This window comes from Cebus imitator, unplaced genomic scaffold (assembly GCF_001604975.1).
Source record: "Cebus imitator isolate Cc_AM_T3 unplaced genomic scaffold, Cebus_imitator-1.0 Scaffold45, whole genome shotgun sequence".
Classification (NCBI taxonomy): Eukaryota; Metazoa; Chordata; class Mammalia; order Primates; family Cebidae; genus Cebus; species Cebus imitator.
In genome coordinates this window covers 9439813-9458496 of record NW_016107360.1, presented here as the reverse complement: position 1 = coordinate 9458496, position 18684 = coordinate 9439813, and the positions used below count along the sequence as shown (strand labels likewise).

Genomic DNA, 18684 nt, shown 5'->3' with positions numbered 1-18684 from the left:
TTTTTGAGTTGGAGTCTCGCACTGTCACTCCAGCTGGAGTGCAATGGCATGATCTTGGCTCACTGCAACCTCCGCCTCCTGAGTTCAAGTGATTCTCCTGCCTCAGCCTCCTGAGTAGATGGGATTACAGGTGCCAGCCACCATACCCAGCTAATTTTTGTATTTTTAGTAGAGACGGGGTTTCACTATGTTGGTCAGGCTGGTCTTGAACTCCTGACCTCGTGATCTGCCCGCCTGAGCCTCCCAAAGTGCTGGGATTACAGGTCTGAGCCACCGCACCTGGCCTACTAACTCTATTTTTGTCACACATTGGCAACCTCTTTAATATCCAGAGATTAGGTATTATAAAATTAAGACTTGCTTGTCCAGTAATTATATATAATATGTACAGTACAGAAAAGTTAAATGAACATAATATATAGAGCAATAGATAAGCTGAAATGTTTTAGTACACACTAGCAAAACACCTTTTCAAATTTCCTCCCACCTCCCTCAACCCAATGAATGATACAGAGAGTACACTGTTCACAGAGGTGGTTTAACAATTCTGTTATACTTCCAAACCCAATATTTTCCATTAATTTTTTTTTTTTTTAAGATGGGTTTCTTGATAATGGCCAGGCTGGTCTTGAACTCCTAACCTCAGGTGATCCACCCACCTCAGCCTCCCAAAGTGCTAGGATTACAGGCGTGAGCCACCGCGCCTGGCCTCTTTTCCATTATTTTTTAAAAGCTATTTACAAAAAGTGTCATTCTACTTCTACTTTTAAAACATCAGGCACATCTGAATATCTACAAAGACTAGATATTTTATATCAGAACCTGTCTACTGTATACACAGCAGTTAAATTGAACACACATTACAAGGGTCACAATCTGAGAGATCTTCTAAATATGACCACTTTGGCCTTGAACCATTCCATCCTCACTTCTTTCTCTCTGCCTTCAATCCAGTGGACAAACATAAGGGTGTGTAATGCTTAGAGATGGTTGAACAAATTCATATCCAAAAGTCATTTACAGAAGACAAGCTTGCTTCTGAATTTCAACACCAAGTGTATAAAATGCGCTAATTCTACTAGGTACTTTGCATATACTGGCAAGCTTTTTAACATCTAGAGATTGAACGTTGCAAAATTCAGACTCATTTGTCCGTTATATACACTATATACACAGCAAAACAAAATGCACAAAACATACAGAAAAAAACAGTTCCTGACAATGTCCAAGTATGAACACACTAGGCATTACCTTTTTACAATTCCTTCCCTCCTACCTCCTCTAAACCACTGAACAAGTACAGACAATACTATACTGCTCACAGAAGTGATGTAACAATTCCATTTTCAAAAGCCAATATTTCCTATGAATTTTAGCAAAAACTGATATTTTACTACCTCTACACTTAACATACATAAGGAGTTAATTTGTCCACTATGCACAGCAGTCTTGAATAAACTGCACACATGTAAGAATAGTTATAATTTTAAAGAGTCTTTAAAATATGAACATTCTGGCCTAGAACTCTTCCCATCTCCATCAACCCAGTGGTCAATAATGCTCAAATTTTCAGAAGACAATCTTTTCTGGAAATTTTAAAACAATGTATAAACACACTCATTTACTAACCCTACTTTTGTCATACACAAGCAACCTCTTTACATCTAGAAAGACTAGATGATGTGAGTTAGGTGTTGTTTATCCTTTACATACACAGATAAAGTAAAATAAAATGTACAGAAGTAAGGAACAATGGTTAATCTTGCCTCACTGTGGACACTGGCATGAGCTCTTTGCACGTCCTTTTCCTCTCTCCTCCCTGAAACAGTGCACAAACGCAATGTGTACTACTCAAGAGGTGGTTTGGCCATTCTCCCTGCAAGCAACACTTCATAAGGAATTTTAACAAAAAGATATTTTAAAACTGTATTATTTTACGACCTCTACTTTCACTTTTAACATATATATCAGGTACTGAATATCTACAAAGCCTAGATATTTCAAAAACGTACTTAGCATTGTCAATGATATTTATAGTAGTGAGGAATAAAATGCACGCAAAAACGATTGTAATATGAAATGTCTTCTAAATATAGCCAGTCTGGCACAGAACCTTCTTCTCTTCCTTCTCAGGCCTTTCACTCCATGTCCTCTAACCCAGCAGTCCCCAACCTTTCTGGTATCAGAAACCAATTTCATGGAAGACAATTTTTCCACGGACCAGGACATGGAAGAGGATGATTTCAGAATGATTCAAACACATTGCATTCACTGTGCACTTTATTTCTATTATTATTACATTATAATATATAGTGAAATAATTACACTACTCACCATAATGTAGAATCAGTGGGAGCCCTCAGCTTGTTTTCCTGCATTTAGATGGTCCCATGTGGGGGTGATGGGAGATAGTGACAGATCATCAGTCTTTAGATTCTCACAGGGAGCATGCAGCCTAGATCCCTTGCATGCGCAGTTCACAATAGGGCTAGCGTTCCTATGAGAATCTAATGCCAGCATTGATCTGACAGGAGGCGGAGCTCAGGCAGTAATGTGAGAGAAGGGGAGTGGCTGTAAATACAGATGAAGCTTCTTTTGCTCACCTCCTCCTATGTGGCCCCGTTCCTACAAGGTCACAGACTGGACCACAGACCACTACAGGTCTGTGGCCCAGGGTTTGAGGACCCCTGCTCTAACCCACTGAACAGACATGGATGCATGTTGCTCCCAGTGTCACTGAAACTGCATTTGCAAAAATGATGAAAGTCTTAAGAAATCTGACATAGCTATTTCCATCTTGCTTCTAACTTCATAAGCTGCGGGTTCTTTCCTGGGCATAGGCCAAGCTAACTATGAGAGGAATTTATAGTTTAACTATAAGGCAAGGACAATTATAGGTCCTTCCTTCCCAGAACTAATCCCCCACTTGTTCAGGAACCAAAAACCACCCCTGACAAACAATGAGAGGTCACAAGGTTAGGATTATGGGAGGGGCTTGAATTGCTAAGAAGTAGGTGTAGTTAAGTGATAACCAGCCACTGTCCCCAGCTTTTTTTTTTTTTTTTTTTAAGATAAGGAGTCTTGCTCTGTCACCCAGGCTAGAGTACAGTGGCATGATCTCAGCCTGCTGCAACCTCCATCTCCCACATTCAAGCGATTCTCCTACCTCAGCCTCCCAAGTAGCTGGGATTACAGGTGTGACTCACCGCGCTCAAATTTTTTTTTTTTTTAACTGTACCTTTTCTATGTTTAGGTACACAAATACTTGTCAGTGCATTGCAATTGCCTACAGTATTTTGTACAGTATCATGCTTCACAGGTTTCTAGCCTAGAAGCAATAGGCTATACCATATAGCCTAAGTGTGTAGTAGTCTTGTGTTAGTTTGTTTTCACATTGCTATAAAGAAATACCCAAGACTGGGTAATTTATAAAGAAAAGAGTTTAATATACTTATAGTTCTGCATGACTGGAGAGGCCTCAGGAAACTAATAATCATGGCAGAAGGGGAAGCAGGCACATCTTACATGGTGGCAGAAGAGAGAACACAGGGGAAATGCCAGACCTTTATCAAAAAACCAGATATCGTGAGAACTCCCTCACTATCATGAGAACAGCACGGAGGAAACCATGCCCATGATCCAATCACCTCCCACCAGGTCTCTCCCTTGATATGTGGGGATTAGAATTCAAGATGAGATTTGAATGGAGACACAAAGCCAAACCATGTGGAGGCTATACCATCCAGGATTGTGTAAGTACACTCTACAGTGTTCACAACAACAAAATTAGCTAACATCACATCTGTCAGAATATATCCCTATTGTTAAGTGATGTATGGCTGGACTGTGGTTTTGCCTATATGGTACATATATAACTATGATATAGTTTAATTTATAAGGCACAGTACAAGACTAACAATAAAGGCCGGGCGCGGTGGCTCACGCCTGTAATCCCAGCACTTTGGGAGGCCGAGGCAGGTGGATCACGAGGTCAAGAGATCGAGACCATCCTGGTCAACATGGTGAAACCCCGTCTCTACTAAAACTACAAAAAATTAGCTGGGCATGGTGGCATGTGCCTGCAATCCCAGCTACTCAGGAGGCTGAGACAGGAGAATTGCCTGAACCCAGGAGGCGGAGGTTGCAGTTAGCTGAGATCACACCATTGCACTCCAGCCTGGGTAACAAGAGCGAAACTCCGTCTCAAAAAAAAAAAAAAGACTAACAATAATCATGAAGTAGAACAGTTATAACAATATATTGTAATAAAAGTTATGTGAATATGGTCTTTCTCTTTAAAATATTGTAGTATTTTCTGACTGCAGTTGACTGCAGGTAACCGAAACTGGAAAGCAAACTGTGGATAAGGAGGGACTACTGTATGTTATCTGCTGTGTTGTTGGAAGGAGAACTCTAAAGCATTTGTTTTATAATAGTTATACCTCTTACCAGCCACTATCCACCCTAAGTGATAAGATGAAGGTGGGGGAGTAGATATAACTGAAATTAATATGAAACAAAGCAGCTTGTAGAATGTTATTGTTCTTTTCAACTAACTCTCTTAGGTACCTCAAGTAAATTGTAAGTATCATGAATCCCTTGAATACATATATAACAGAAAATTTATAGTATCTGCTTTACTACAGGAAGGTGCTAACTACTCATTTTTGTGGTTGTTCTTTCTGTCTCTTCATCTACCCATTACTGTCAATAACAACTCTTTATTCACAGTTTCCTTAGTTTAAAAAAAAACTTGCTGTTTTCTATTCTTCTTCACACGAAAATAAATTTAAAATGGCTTCAATCCATTCACTTGGCTGACTTAATTGGCACATCTATATGATCTGCAGTATCAGCACATGAAACCTCATCAGTCAACTCCTTTATGAACAGAGACTAGTAACTTCTGATGATAGAACAGTTACCCACTTAAGGACAATATTGTCCTTAGAGGGGTATGAGGGGCAATATCAGGACCTGGCTTCATAAGGATATGCTGAATTTTCAAAGTGTTGCTAAGCTTGGTCTTTAAAAACTTTAAAAACATAGTTTGCCAAATGAGCCTACTTAAGGAATACACCCAAAATGCTCACTATCTTTGTTCCCTCCAAAAAGCACAAAAGGTCTTGAGTAAGTGTGGTGATTTCGGTTCTGTTTTATAGGAAGACTTTGGTTGTAGTGTGTGAAATTAGAGGGGAACTGCCTGTCAGGATACGGTTCAAAAACAATAAAAATACTCCAGTCATACAGGAAGATGGAGGATTGGAGCAGAAATAATAAGACCAGTGGTTTGGAAGTGATCTAAGATAAAGGTTTCCTTGTATCTATTACTTAAGTTGCAGGATGGGAAAAAGGATCCCAGAATGTAAGCTCCACCAGAAAGAGTCCTCACTGATTTATAATACTTCAGGTACCTAGAAAAATGCTTGGCACATAACACGCATAATAAACCCTTTTTGTTTTTTTTGAGACAGAGTCTCACTCTGTCGCCCAGGCTGGAGTGCAGTGGCACGATCTCAACTCACTGAAATCTCTTCCTGTCGGGTTCAAGCGATTCTCCCGTCTCAGCCTCAGCCTCGCAAATAGCTGGGATTACAGGCGCGTGCCACCATGCCCAGCTAATTTTTGTATTTTTAGTAGAGACGAGGTTTCGTCATATTGCCAGGCTGGTCTCAAACTCCTGATCTCAGGTGATTCGCCCGCCTCGGCCTCCCAGAGTCCTGGGATTACAGGTGTGAACCACCTTGTCCGGACAATGAACACGTGACTGAATACCGCAGTGCCAGATAGAATACAAGGCGGGGGAGTAGGGGGAACAGAATACAAGGATGAAAATTAATCAGAACATGGGGCCAGAATTTGAGGGGTAAGGGAGTCAAAAAGAAAACCAGTGACAGAACTGAGCATGTCAGGAAGGGGATCTAGTTTTAAATAATAACCAAAAGCTGTGGTATTAACACCTTTATTTCTAATAAGACCACAGGCATAAGCTTACTTGAACATGACATTTACCTAGGTCAAGAAAGGATACAAATCCTCTAGATTTCCAAGAATTCTCTAATCATCTAAACACGTTTCTTAGTAGATGGTGCCAACGCACCCGTGTTCTTTCTGCATACGAACGTGAGGTGGAGGAGGGTGTTGGTAGAAAAGTCGCCGACAGGTAAGGGGCCAGAGATATAATTGTCTGTGCCGCAAATGCAGCACCTTCCTAGTTCTTGGGGCGTCCAACAAGCGGAGAGCTAGAAGATGACTGAAAGTAACACAGTAGAGGCGAACTAGAATAAGGTCACGAGCAAGTGCCCAACTCGTGTTAACTCCTGGTTCCAGGCTGTGCCTCTGGGGATGCTGTTGGCGCCAGCCGTGGTAGTATGACAGAGTCTGGGTAAAGGTCGTCTGCTGACGAGATGGTAGCTAGGAGACCTCTAGGTGAGCCAGAATTAGGGCGTCTTCTCCTGGACGTGCGGAACGCCCTGTCCAAAGCTCATTACATCACCAGGCCTGTTACTCTAGCAGGGTAACGCACCAAACCACCACCGACTCCGCCCCACCCTCCCCGCCCCTTTAGCACACGCAAGCGCACAAAGGCCTGCGAGTGACGTCACCCCTCCCGGAACCACTGCAACGTCGTAAGACCAAAGGCCTGTCGTAACGGCCCGGCAAGAGAGGCCTCTAGAGGAAGGGCACGCACGCCGCACATCCTACCCTGCTCGCTGGTATGCGCGCGCAGATCCTTGGCGCAGGCATTGGGACTGGAGCCAATGAAGCGCGGCGACGTCACTGCGTAGCCGCCAGCTCGGCTGTACGTCAGGGCACGGGGGGGGCGGAGCGAGTTTGGTTGCACCTACACTGGTACTTAGGCGCGGACCGGCGTGTCCTTGGACTTAGAGAGCGGGACGTCCGGCTTCAGAGCGGCAACCTTTGTTGCGCTAACGACGAAAAAGGTGAGAGCGGGTTGCGGAAGCTGCATCTGGTTAGAGGCAGAGCTGTGGGGGGCACGCATTCGCGAGCGACCGAGACCCACGCGAGGAGCCTTCGAGGGGATCTCGCGCGGGGTGGGAAGGCCGGGAGTGAGGCCCCTGGACTGTGGTCAGACGAGAGCCAGGCGATTAACGGCTTGAGGTGGAGCGGAGGCCTAACTAAGGACAGGTATGGTCCCGGTCAGTTGCTGGAGATGGCGAGACGCGCCCTCTTTGGTCATGGTTGTTGAAGGGCTACGGAAATGAGAGGCCAGACTTCCCTCCCTTAAAGCCGAAGCGTACCGTTTCGTGTTCTGTTTCAGAAGGCAAAAACTGTTGCTCCTCGTTTCTTTTCGTGGGATCATGTTTCTTTTGTCAATCGTTTTGGCATCCTAGAAACGTGGGTTTCGTCAGTCACCTTGAAACCGACCTGGATGGGTGACCTCGTGGTCACCTCGGGGGGAATCACCGGTAGGAGAGTTGGGATGTCTTGGGAACACCGTGCAGCCTACGCCTGCGCTCCAGTTCACGAGTTTGAGTGTCAAGCTACTCTTGTGATCTGGACTGGTAGAAACAATCAGGACCGTTTATTTTTTTATTTTTATTTTTTTGAAGACGGAGTCTCGCTCCATCACCCAGGTTGGAGTGCAGTGGCACGATCTCCGCTCACTGCAACTTCCGCCTCCCGGGTTCAAGCAATTCTGCCTCAACCTCCCGGGTAGCTGGGACTACAGGTGTCCACCACCACGCTCGGCTTTTTTTTTTTTTTTTTTATGGAGTTTTGCTCTTGTTACCCAGCCTAGAGTGCAATGGCGCGATCTCGCCGGGCCCCAGGACCGCTTTTTAAACATTTGTGCTTTGCGTTATCCTCAGGGAGAGGTGGCTTTACATTGTAGTACGATTAAATGATTAGGCCTTCTTAAAAGTTGCAGTTGTGGTGATTTTGACTTAATGGTCGCTGTTCAGCTTCGTATCTGTGACTGTTTGTGACCAGGACCTTATCTTCTGAAACTGAAGTTTGAATTACGTTCCCACTTTGCTTGCTAGGGTTTTAACCTTCCTTCACGTATACACACAAAAATAGGTTTTTAAGGAGTTGCTCCTAAAAAATGTTTTTGGTATGAAAGAGTATTTGGTATAAAGAGTATTAAAGCAAAAGAAGATTCATCTTGGTATTTAATGACATAAATTATCAATGGATTGGTAATTAAGTGACCAGAGTAGTCATTAGTTTTCACTGTATTTGTTACCTGAAGAAAAATTATTAAGTTGAGTGTTTCGTTTTTAGAATTAAATATGGGTGATGTTGAGAAAGGCAAGAGGATTTTTATTCAGAAGTGTTCCCAATGTCACACCGTGGAAAAGGGAGGCAAGCACAAGACTGGACCTAATCTCCATGGTATCTTTGGGCGGAAGACAGGTCAGGCCTCTGGATTCACTTACACTGAAGCCAATAAGAACAAAGGTAAGAGGAGAACACTTGTTAAATAAAACAGCACAAAATGCATGAAGGTAACCTGTGGCAAACTATCAGGAGTGTGAAATACTTAACGGATGCATTCTTTATCATTTAGGCATCATCTGGGGAGAGGATACACTGATGGAATATTTGGAGAATCCCAAGAAGTATATCCCTGGAACAAAAATGATCTTTGTCGGCATTAAGAAGAAGGGAGAAAGGGAAGACTTAATAGCTTATCTCAAAAAAGCTACTAATGAGTAATAATTGGCCACTGCCTTATTTATTACAAAACAAATGTCTCATGACTTTTTTATGTGTACCATACTTTAATAGATCTCATACACCAGAATTTACATCATGAATGACTGACAGAATATTTTGTTGCGCAGTCCTGATTTAAAACTAAGACTGGCTTGTGGTTAAATGAGTATGTTCAGTTTTTGGATTTTAATAGTAATTCCAATTTAGTAAATTCTATCACTGTTTACCCCTTCTAAAGATATGATTAGACTTCGTTAGTAATGTTAAATTTTTCGCAAAGATGGTGAGTGCTATCTTAAAACTTACTGGAGATTGGTTTTATATTTAGATTTATATAACTGGTTATGTGAATATATTTAAATATGGGGGAAATTCCTTCACTGTCTCAGAACCAAGCAAGATTCACCTGTGTTTTGTGTTCATTTGCCTCTTAAAGGCAAGGGTTGAAGATAAATGGGTAGCAATGGCTATTTTATATTTTTGGCCTTAACTATGCCAATCTAATTAGAATTTCCTGTATTTAAAATGGTTCCTTTTACTTATTGAAAGGCATTTTGTGTGGTTTATGTGTAATATCAAAAATTATTTAACACTTCACACATTTTATAGATGATCTATAAGGTCACATGCTTTTAAAATAGTAGCCTATTAAACTTCACTCGGATTCTTTACAATATAAGTCAAACTAAGTTATAATTTAGGATTGTCTTTAAACAGCCATTCAGAAACAAAACTGTACAACTGCTGTGTATTTGTGATTGGGAATGGTGCTTTTGCCAACTTAAAGGGATTAAAGTAGAGGAGATATACACAAATTTAAAAATGATGTGTGATCATAAGACTTAAGATAATTAAAAAGAAAACCACAGATCATGATTTTTTGACTGTGCTTGATTTCATGACTGATGCCAAAATTTTAATGATTATAAAGTGCAGGAGCCCTAAATATCAGTCCAGCAGTGTTAATCATGTTGCTGTACTGTTTACTTAGTCCTCTAGAACTGCCTGAACTAGAATAACACTTCACTAATTCATTCTTAGTTTCTTTGCCCAGATTGAGAACTGCACCATTTATGCCAGACATGGACAGACAGATGCTTCTGGTTATAGTTTTGTAATGTGTAACAGTGTATGATTACATGCTGAATTATTTCATGCATGATCTGTGCCATACATATTTAGAGTAGTCCTTGGAAATTTTATGGAGATGGTAAGCACAAGGTAAGTCATAAACAATTAGAGAAATAAACATGTGCCGGTGGAGGTGAGAGCCTTATCTTTGTGGGACAATGAGAAGACTGGGAAGAGGGTCTCATCATTGGTCTCAAAGGTGATAGGGATGATTAGATAGACCTTTAGGACCTGAAAACAATTTGTAACATGTGGGTCTTATATTTGCTTATAGAAGAAATGTGGAAAGTCTGCTGTAATTCAGCTTTGAAGTCCTAGTATGAGTTATGGTGGGGAATTTAAAAATGCATCCTGGAAATCCTTTAAAGGTTTCAGCCTTTGAAAAGCCTAGTAACAGAGGACTTGGTGACTGCATAGAGTTAGTGGTATTCAGGGACAATGTAGCAATTAGCTTACAAGGGGACAATTCTGGACTAATGTGAAGGCTATAGACAGTTGATTTTTTTTTTTTTTTTTTTTTTTTTTCATCCTGGAAATGATATAGGACATAAACATATTAAGATACAAGCAGAAATTTGGCCTAATCTTTAGAATTGCTCAACCTTTCATCTTGCTTAGATGTGGGGTTTTTGTTTGGTTTTGTTTTTTGTTTGTTTGTTTGTTTTGAGACATGGTCACACCCTGTCACCCAGGCTGGAGTACAGTGGCTCCATCTCGACTGACTGCAACTTCCGCCTCCCAGGCTCAAGCAGTTCTCTCACTTTAGCTTCCCGAGTAGCTGGGACTATAGATGTGCACCACCATGCCCAGCTATTTTTTTTTGTAGAGATGGGGATTTGCCATGTGGCCCCAGGCTGGTCTAAAACTCCTGAGCTCAAGCAATCTGTCCACCCACCTCCGCCTCCCAAAGTGCTGGGATTACAGGTGTAAGCCACCACGCCCTGTCTGGTTAGATTTCGGATTCAGAAATCTTATTATTTAACTCAGAAGTAAACAGCCCAATAGTAACATAGGTTTCATTTTTTTTTTTTTTTTTTAATGAGAGTCTTCCTCTGTCGCCCAGGCTGGAGTGCAATGGTGTGAACTCGGCTCACTGCAACCTCTGCTTCCTGGGTTCAAGTGTTTTCTCCTGCCTCAGCCTCCTGAGTAGCTGAGTTTACAGGTACCCGCCACCACACCCACCTAATTTGTATGTTTAGTAGAGAGGGGGTTTCACCGTGTTGGTCAGGCTGGTCTCTAACTCCTGACCCTGTGATCTGCCCACCTTGGCCTCCCAAATTGCTGGGATTACAGGCGTGAGCCACTGCACCTGGCCTAGGTTTAATTTTTTTACGGATTTAAAATTTTTCTCATTTCTGTACATCCTATATTAAGGTCTGTGTTAGCACACAAGAATAACTGCTGTGTTCTAGGCCAGTATACCCAAGTATTTCTGGTAGTTTATCATGTAAGTGATTCTGTAATTTTTTTTAAAAAAGACATTTCTATCAGATATATGTACTCAGAAATAAAGAAATTGGGAAAAAGAGCTAGCACCATAACCCACAAGTGCTTTCATTTCTAGTGCTTCACTGTAGGTGGCTAGGTTGGTAGTATCAAAAATAAGGGCCAGGCTGGGCGTGGTGGCTCACGCCTGTAATCCAAGCACTTTGGAGGCCAAGGCGGGCGGATCACCTGAGTTCGGGAGTTCAAGACCAGTCTGACCAACATGGTGAAACCCCGTCTTTAAAAAAAAAATAAAATAAGGGCCAGATGTTATTTAGAGGGTATTCAAAGTGCCACCTATACTCTGCATTTTGTCTAAAACAGTGCTGCCTAATCGAACTTTCGGTGACGATGGAATCTTCTACACTTTTACTGTCCAACATGGTAGCCACTAAAGAGATGCGGCAATTAAGCCCTTGAAGTACGGCTAGTGTGACTAGAAAGTATTTTATTTTCAATTTACATAGGCAAAAATGGCTAGTGACTACTGTATTGACAACCTGGGTCTAGGACTAGAAACAGTAGTCTGTAACAAAGGTACTTCCCCTGTACTCTATTAATCTAGAATTGGCCAGGCACAGTGGTCCACACCTTTAATCCAGCATTTTGGGAGGCCAAGGCAGGCGGATCATTTAGGGTCAAGAGTTTGAGACCAGCCTGGTCAACATATTGAAACCCCATCTCTACAAATACTATAAAAATTAGCTGGGTGTGGTGGCAGGCACCTATAATCCCAGCTACTCAGAAGGCTGAGGCACGAAGATCACTTGAATCCGGCAGGTGGAGGCTGCAGTGAGCCAAGATTGTGTCATTGTACTCCAGCCTGGATGACAGTACAGTTGTTTAAAAAAAGAAATCTAGAATTCTTACAAGCGTACTATATTGCCCTTCAGAACAGATTTCCAGTTCCTGTTGTGCTCACCTTTATAATATTACCATATGTTTTACCTGTTTGTAAGTTGGCAGTTTATTTTAGATAGGTAACATTCTGGTGTAGCTAGGGATCTACCTTTTGTCATCTTTTTCCTGCACTTTTTTCTAATTTCATTATAGTTGTACATTATTTTTGCTTTAACCACTGAAGATTGCTGTAAATGATAAAGGGTGTGATAGAATCCACATGGCTGTCCAGAAGAAGGCCTTACCAAGGACAGTTGACTGGCTAATCTCAGGCTGTTTCATATCAGTTAAACTTGGGCAAGAGTAAACTACATAGCTGGGCATTGTGATGCACACTTGTAGTCCCAGCTACTCCAGAGAAGGATTGCTTGTGTCCAGAAGTTTGAGGCTTCAGTGTAGCTGTGATTGTACTGCTAACACTCCAGCCTGGGCAACAGAGTAAATGAAACTCTGCCTGTTAAAACGTGGTCTAGGTGTGGCTCACGCCTGTAATCCCAACACTTGGGGAGGTTGAGGTATGCAGATCACCTGAGGTGAGGAGTTTGAGACCAGCCTGACCAACATGGTGAAACCCCTGTCTCTACTAAAAATGCAAAAATGAGCTGGGCGTGGTGCTGGGTACCTGCAATCCCAGCTATTTGGGAGGCTGAGGCAGAATTGGCTTGAATCCAGGGTACGCAGAGGTTGCAATGAGCCGAGACGGCCGTTGCACTCCAGCCTGGGCAACGAGGGAAACTCCATCTCAAAAAAGTTTAAAAGTAGACTGCAATCAGTTTTCTTACAATGGAAGATAGTCATTCATGAGCTCTTTTGGCAATCCTTGATCTTACCAGAATATTCTGAAAACCAAGTAAGATGTTGCCAAGTGTGGGATGAGAGCTATGTAGTTGAAGGCTTATGCTTGACCTAGTATACAAATACACCTCTGATGATCAGAAACTTTGTCTCCCACATTCTCTTCTAGGCAGTGCTGGGGTACATACTGAGCTGCTGCTTTGGCTGTATTTTCTGTGCCTCCGACTGACCATCATTCTGGTGTTGACATCCTTAAGAGTTTAGTACAAAATACTGGGTTTCCGTTTTTAATAGGCTCCAGCTTATCTTGGAGTTTGGGGTATTTGAAAACTGGTCATACCCTTAGGCTATCATTTCCCTCAGAAAGCTAAGTAAACTTACTGTGTTCATTTCTCAGAGTAAATGTGCAGGTTGTGTGTGTCTATTTAAACATGCTAAATTTAGCATTTTAAATTTAATCATATTTGTCTATAGCTTGAACAGTGTAGTTTGAAAAGAGACCACTGGACTAGTGTAATGCAGAAGATGCTGGGTCTAGGATTAGGAGAAAATTGCTTTGTGTGTTAATAAACAACATCCTGTGGACCCAATATGACCAGATTTCCTATTTTTGCAAAGAAAACTGCATTGGATCACAGTCACATTCATTAATGTATTGTCTAGGGCTGCTTTGGGGCCACAACATTATAGGTTAGTGGTTGTGACAAAGCCTAAAATATTTAGTGTGATACTTGACAGTTTCTCAGTCCCTTGCTTAGAGCTTTGCTTTGCCAATCTGATTAACAACCTTATATTTGCCATTTGGAGAATGGGAATAATACCTCAAAAGATTCATTGAATGATGTGTGAAAGCCCATAACTGGCAAGCACAGAAAAATTTTTTCATGTCCATGTCAAATTCTTTGAAAGTCATATAGTGAATAATCACTACTTCCAAGGTTAGCAATAACCTTTTGTCAGTATTTCCTGTTCTCAATCTCTGTGACATCTGACACACTTGACTGCTCTTATTTTCTCACTTCCCTTGGTTTAAGTTAGTTTCACATTCAAATGGAATGAAACAGACATCGTAAAAATCCTTATGTATGTATAGCTGTAATCTGTTGATAACCCATGTACTTCAGCATGACATTTTGCCCAAATTCTAGTTGAACTTGAATTGCTTTGTAGCTATAAGGTGCATTCACATCTCAGTTCATCCTCACCACTTCATAAGGTATTGGGGACAGGTGTTGGCTATTTTATAGAAAAGTTAGGCTCAGGCCATTACAGCTAAAGGTCACACAGACACAATATCTTAGGAGTGCCACATGTACTGACACCTGCCTTTTCTTGGTGCCTTCTAAAACTCTGCATAAACTGGGTCATCCCTTAGCCTCTTTACAGAACATACACAGTTAATAGAAACTGGCTTTCTCCAGGCCCATGCACTTCTCAGCTCTCAGAGTATGCTCCTTGCACAAGGTACACAAAAGAGGTCATGTAGTCTTGGCATCTTCCAGATCATCACTCTCCTCTCACAGGCAGAACTACTCGTGTGAGATTTCTGACATCTGCATGGATCTTTGGACCTTTTGCTGTCATCTGTGTCCTTGTAGATCATTACATTCACTGAGTTCTTCACCTGGCTTATGATCTCTTAGCCCAACCCTTTTTTCTTTTTTTAAAGTTATCTTGGCAATAGCTGTATACAATTGAAAAACCTATCCTTAATGCTAATGTAGCCTGAATTTTTTTACTTGATTTTAACCCTTCTGAGGGCTTTCCCATCATTTTAATTTAGACTTATCAGTACTCCGGAACTACTACACCTCTGAAATTAGACATCCCAATATACCAATCTTTGATCACAACCTCATACTGTTCCATGTCTCTCATTCTTCTGCTGTAGCTCCTTGAACTCGTCAAAACCCCCAGGTCCTGATCATTCTCTTCAGCCTCCATTCCTCAGCCAGCTTCTCAGTGTATCTTTTCAATCACTGTATTGCGTGCATCCTCTACTTTTGTCACTTGTGTTTTCTTTTGTGGCATCTGTTCTGCAAACACAGCCTACGAACAGCCCAGCCATCTTTCTCCACTTCCATAACCTGATCTGAGAACTGTTGGAGAAAATCACAGTGCGATCCATTGGCATCACTGTAAACTTGCTGTCTTTGATTCAACTGAACCAGCAAAAACCTTGTGCAGCTGTCCTTGTATGTATCCATTCTTATCCCAGTCTTCATTGTTACTTTAGATGTTCATCCTGCTCCTCAAGATTCTTATCCCACCCCCACAGCCTTTCTTAGAGCATATGGCCTTGCCTTTCATTTCAGATATGAATTATCTACTTCCTGACTACAGGGAATATTTCTATTGTCCCCCGTCCTTCACTTTGAATGATGTTCTTAATTCAGGTATGGTTCAGAATGGTCAATTACATCAGAACAGTCACCCTACATATTATACCCCAGCTTGGTCAATCTAACACTCATTCCCAACCCCTTTGTCCTCTGCCTCCCTCTCTTATAAAAGTTGGAAGAACTACATGTCTACTTTCTTTTTAGCACAGGAACTTTGCATTGGAGCCACGCTTAAACAATACAAATAAATTCTGGAAATATTTTCCATTTCAGCTTAAGCTTAACAAAATTATAGCTGTCTCTACCTGAATTGGGCATGTGTAGTGCATCTAGACCACGAGATGACACATCTTTGCAGTTTCAGGATGGCAGGGGAAATCTAGATTTTTCAGTCACCTGCACTGAGTTGGGGCATATTGTGTTGTCAGTAAGATGAAAACTTCTATACTTTTTTACTGGTGAATGTTAGAGGAAGACAGCCCAAGGATCTGAGACCTCCACTTAAACACTGCTTAATAAAACCTTAGGCACATTAACCTTTCTGTACTTTAGCTTCCTCATCTGTAAACTGTCACTAATTATTTCAGCCCTTAGGGTTGTTTTAAGGATTGAATGAGAGCATGTACTTGTCATGCTGCCTGGCAGCCAGTAAACAAAGGTTAGCTATTCTTGAACTAGATGGGTAACAATTTATCAAATTGTTTAACAATTGGACATGTTGCCTGGCAGGGAGAGGATGCTCGCCCAAGTAAACAGGATGGTTTAGTGGGAGAGAAGAGCCTGGAATTAGATTTATATTCCTGATTCTGGCCCTTAATTCTAACCATTGACCCATCAAGCGATGTCTCATGTACTTTTAGTGACCTGGACCAAGCAAGAATCAATGAAGTTCAACCTCCACCAACTTCGTTTACCTTGAAAGCTTTTCTAAGGGGGGGCCAAGGCTTGTAATCAAAAGGTATGTATATACTGATGTGTATACACTGTCATCTAAGTGTGCCTAGTTTCTCTGGTAATCTAAGGTGTAATTTTTTGTTTTGTTTTTTTTTGTTTTCTGGAAATGGAGTCTTGCTGTGTCACCCAGGCTAGAGTGCAGTGGCATGATCTCAGCTCTGTTGCCCAGGCTGGAATGCAATGGCACAGTCTCCTCAACTCACTGCAGTCCCCACGTCCTAGGTTCAAGCGATTCTCCTGTCTCAGCCTCTTGAGTAGCTGGGATTACAGGTATGTGCCACCACACTCACCTAATTTTGTATTTTTAATAGAGATGGGATTCTGCCACGTTAGCCAGGCTGGTCTCAAACTCCTGAACTCAGGTGATCCACCTGCCTTGGCCTCCTAAAGTTCTGGGATTATAGGCGTGAGCCACCACACCTGGCCCCTTCTATAATTCTTGAATGGGGCATATATAATAGTGATAACTAAAAATCACTATGCTAGCTAGACAAACACTGTATGTTGAGTGCACAGGTTAGAGATGGTATAGGAAGAGACCTATGGGAGAGATTTTTAATTTGCAAGTCTCCTGAGTCAGACTAGGTTAAGCTATTTATAGAAACAGTGCTTACTGGGAAGTGACAGGCAGGGCCTTGCCCATTTCACCCCTTTCCAACCTGGTATCTCTCAAAATAAGGTAATGAAGGAGGACTTTTTGTGCTGTACCTCAAGGTCAGGGAAAGATTCATTTAAGCTGAGCATGGTGTCTTATGCCTATAATCCCAATGCCTTGGGCTGAGAAGGAAAGATCACTTGAAGCAGGAGTTTGAGATAAGCCTGGACAATACAGCGAGACCTCATCTCTACAAAAAATTTTTTAGAAAATTAGCCATGCATGGTGGCATGCACCTGTAGTCCTAGCTACTTGAGAGGATGAGGCAGGAGCATCGTTTGAGCCCAGGAGTTAAGGTTTATAGTAAGTTATGATTGTGCCACTGCACTCCAGCGTGGGCAAGAATGTGACTCTGTCTTAATAAAAAAAAAAAAGATTCAGATAGTCCTTTATCATTTTAAAATAAAAAGCAGGCTGTACTTGCCAGGTTTGTAGATATCATGCCTGAAGGTTCTGATAGCTTCCTATTCATTATGCTAAAGTTGATCAAGCAGGTTATCACCAAGGCCTATATTAGATACAAGAGAATACAGGCAAGGTATGTGATTTTCTAAAGGATCCTGTCAGCTGAAGCAATTCCCCCCCTCCACTCAAGCTGGCTCTCCAGCAGAGTACCTTGAAAGTGGAGAGCTAATGTCTTTATTCTTGGCCTTCTACACAGCAGGGGCTATATTAAAATCCAGCTACCTTTTAAGTTCATAGGAAGGCAGAGAACTGTCCTTCAGGAAACAGCCACAACCTCTCCACCATTGATTCTTCTAGTTCACTGGTCACTCCATCTCAACTGCATTTGTAGGCCTCCTTTTTTTGGTCTAGTCTTACAGAGATTGCTGTTGGTCTACTCAATACCCATTCTCCCCTTCATTTTTAGTAACAGAACTTTTATTTTTTTCAGGGTAAAAATGTACTTATAAGGGACTATATTGTCCAGCCTCCATATGTGTGATCAATGGGTCATGTGGAAGTCAGTTGGGTGGGACTTCTGGGAAATCTTCTGTAAAGAGAGCTAACTCAGCTAGGAGGACTGCCTTTTTGCCCTTTGCTTTTTCTCTTCCTGCCTGGAATGGGGTTGGGGTGGCTGAAGCTCCACTGGCAGCCATCTTGGGTTTGTGGCACCATGAAGGATGGAAGCCACATACCTGAGGATGGCAGAGTATAAGGAGAGAAGGACCTGGCACACTGGGGATGGGATGAAGCTGCCATACTAGCTCAGACTTCTTTAACAGTTTAAAAATTGCCCATCTTATTTAAACTATTGTCATTTCAATTTCTGTAATATGCAGCTGATAGTACTTTTTTGAGATGGAGTCTTGCTCTGCTGCCCAGGCTGGAGTGCAGTGGTGTGATCTTGGCTCACTGCAATCTCCCCCTCCCAGGTTAAAGCAATTCTCTGCCTTAGCCTCTTGAGTAGCTGGGATTACAGGTGCCCACCACCACACTGGGCTAATTTTTGTATATTTAGCAGGGATGGGATTTCACCATTTTGGCCAGGCTGATCTTGAACTCCTGGCCCGTGATCCACCCACCTCGGCTTCCCAAAGTGCTGGGATTACAGGCATGATCCACTGTGCCTGGCCACTAATTCTAACTGATACACTCACTCCTTATGTGATGGTGTCCCCTAAAGTTATGCCTTCAAATTTTTTTCTTTATATTTTTTTCCCCTGGCAATATCCACATCCATGCCTTAAGCACATACATGCCAGTGACTCCATCTCCACAGTGCAAATCTGTATTGAG

The 18684-nt window shown here is 42.0% G+C and overlaps 1 protein-coding gene across 1 annotated transcript; it reads left to right on the top strand.

Moving 5' to 3' along the window:
* Positions 1–6811: 6811 nt before the first annotated feature.
* On the top strand, positions 6812–9555 carry LOC108303234 (cytochrome c). Its single transcript, XM_017527009.2, has 3 exons — positions 6812–6944; positions 8248–8424; positions 8534–9555. Exons 2-3 carry the CDS (start codon positions 8256–8258, stop codon positions 8680–8682), a joined length of 318 nt encoding a protein of 105 aa, XP_017382498.1. The 5' UTR covers positions 6812–6944; positions 8248–8255; the 3' UTR covers positions 8683–9555.
* The last annotated feature ends 9129 nt before the right edge of the window (positions 9556–18684 follow it).

Excerpts from the sequence above, each read along its gene's own strand:
- LOC108303234 (XM_017527009.2), top strand. The coding sequence starts at position 8,256 with ATGGGTGATGTTGAGAAAGGCAAGAGGATTTTTATTCAGAAGTGTTCC. Across the intron at positions 8,425-8,533 it reads TGAAGCCAATAAGAACAAAG|GCATCATCTGGGGAGAGGAT; the intron begins GTAAGAGGAGAA and ends TTTATCATTTAG.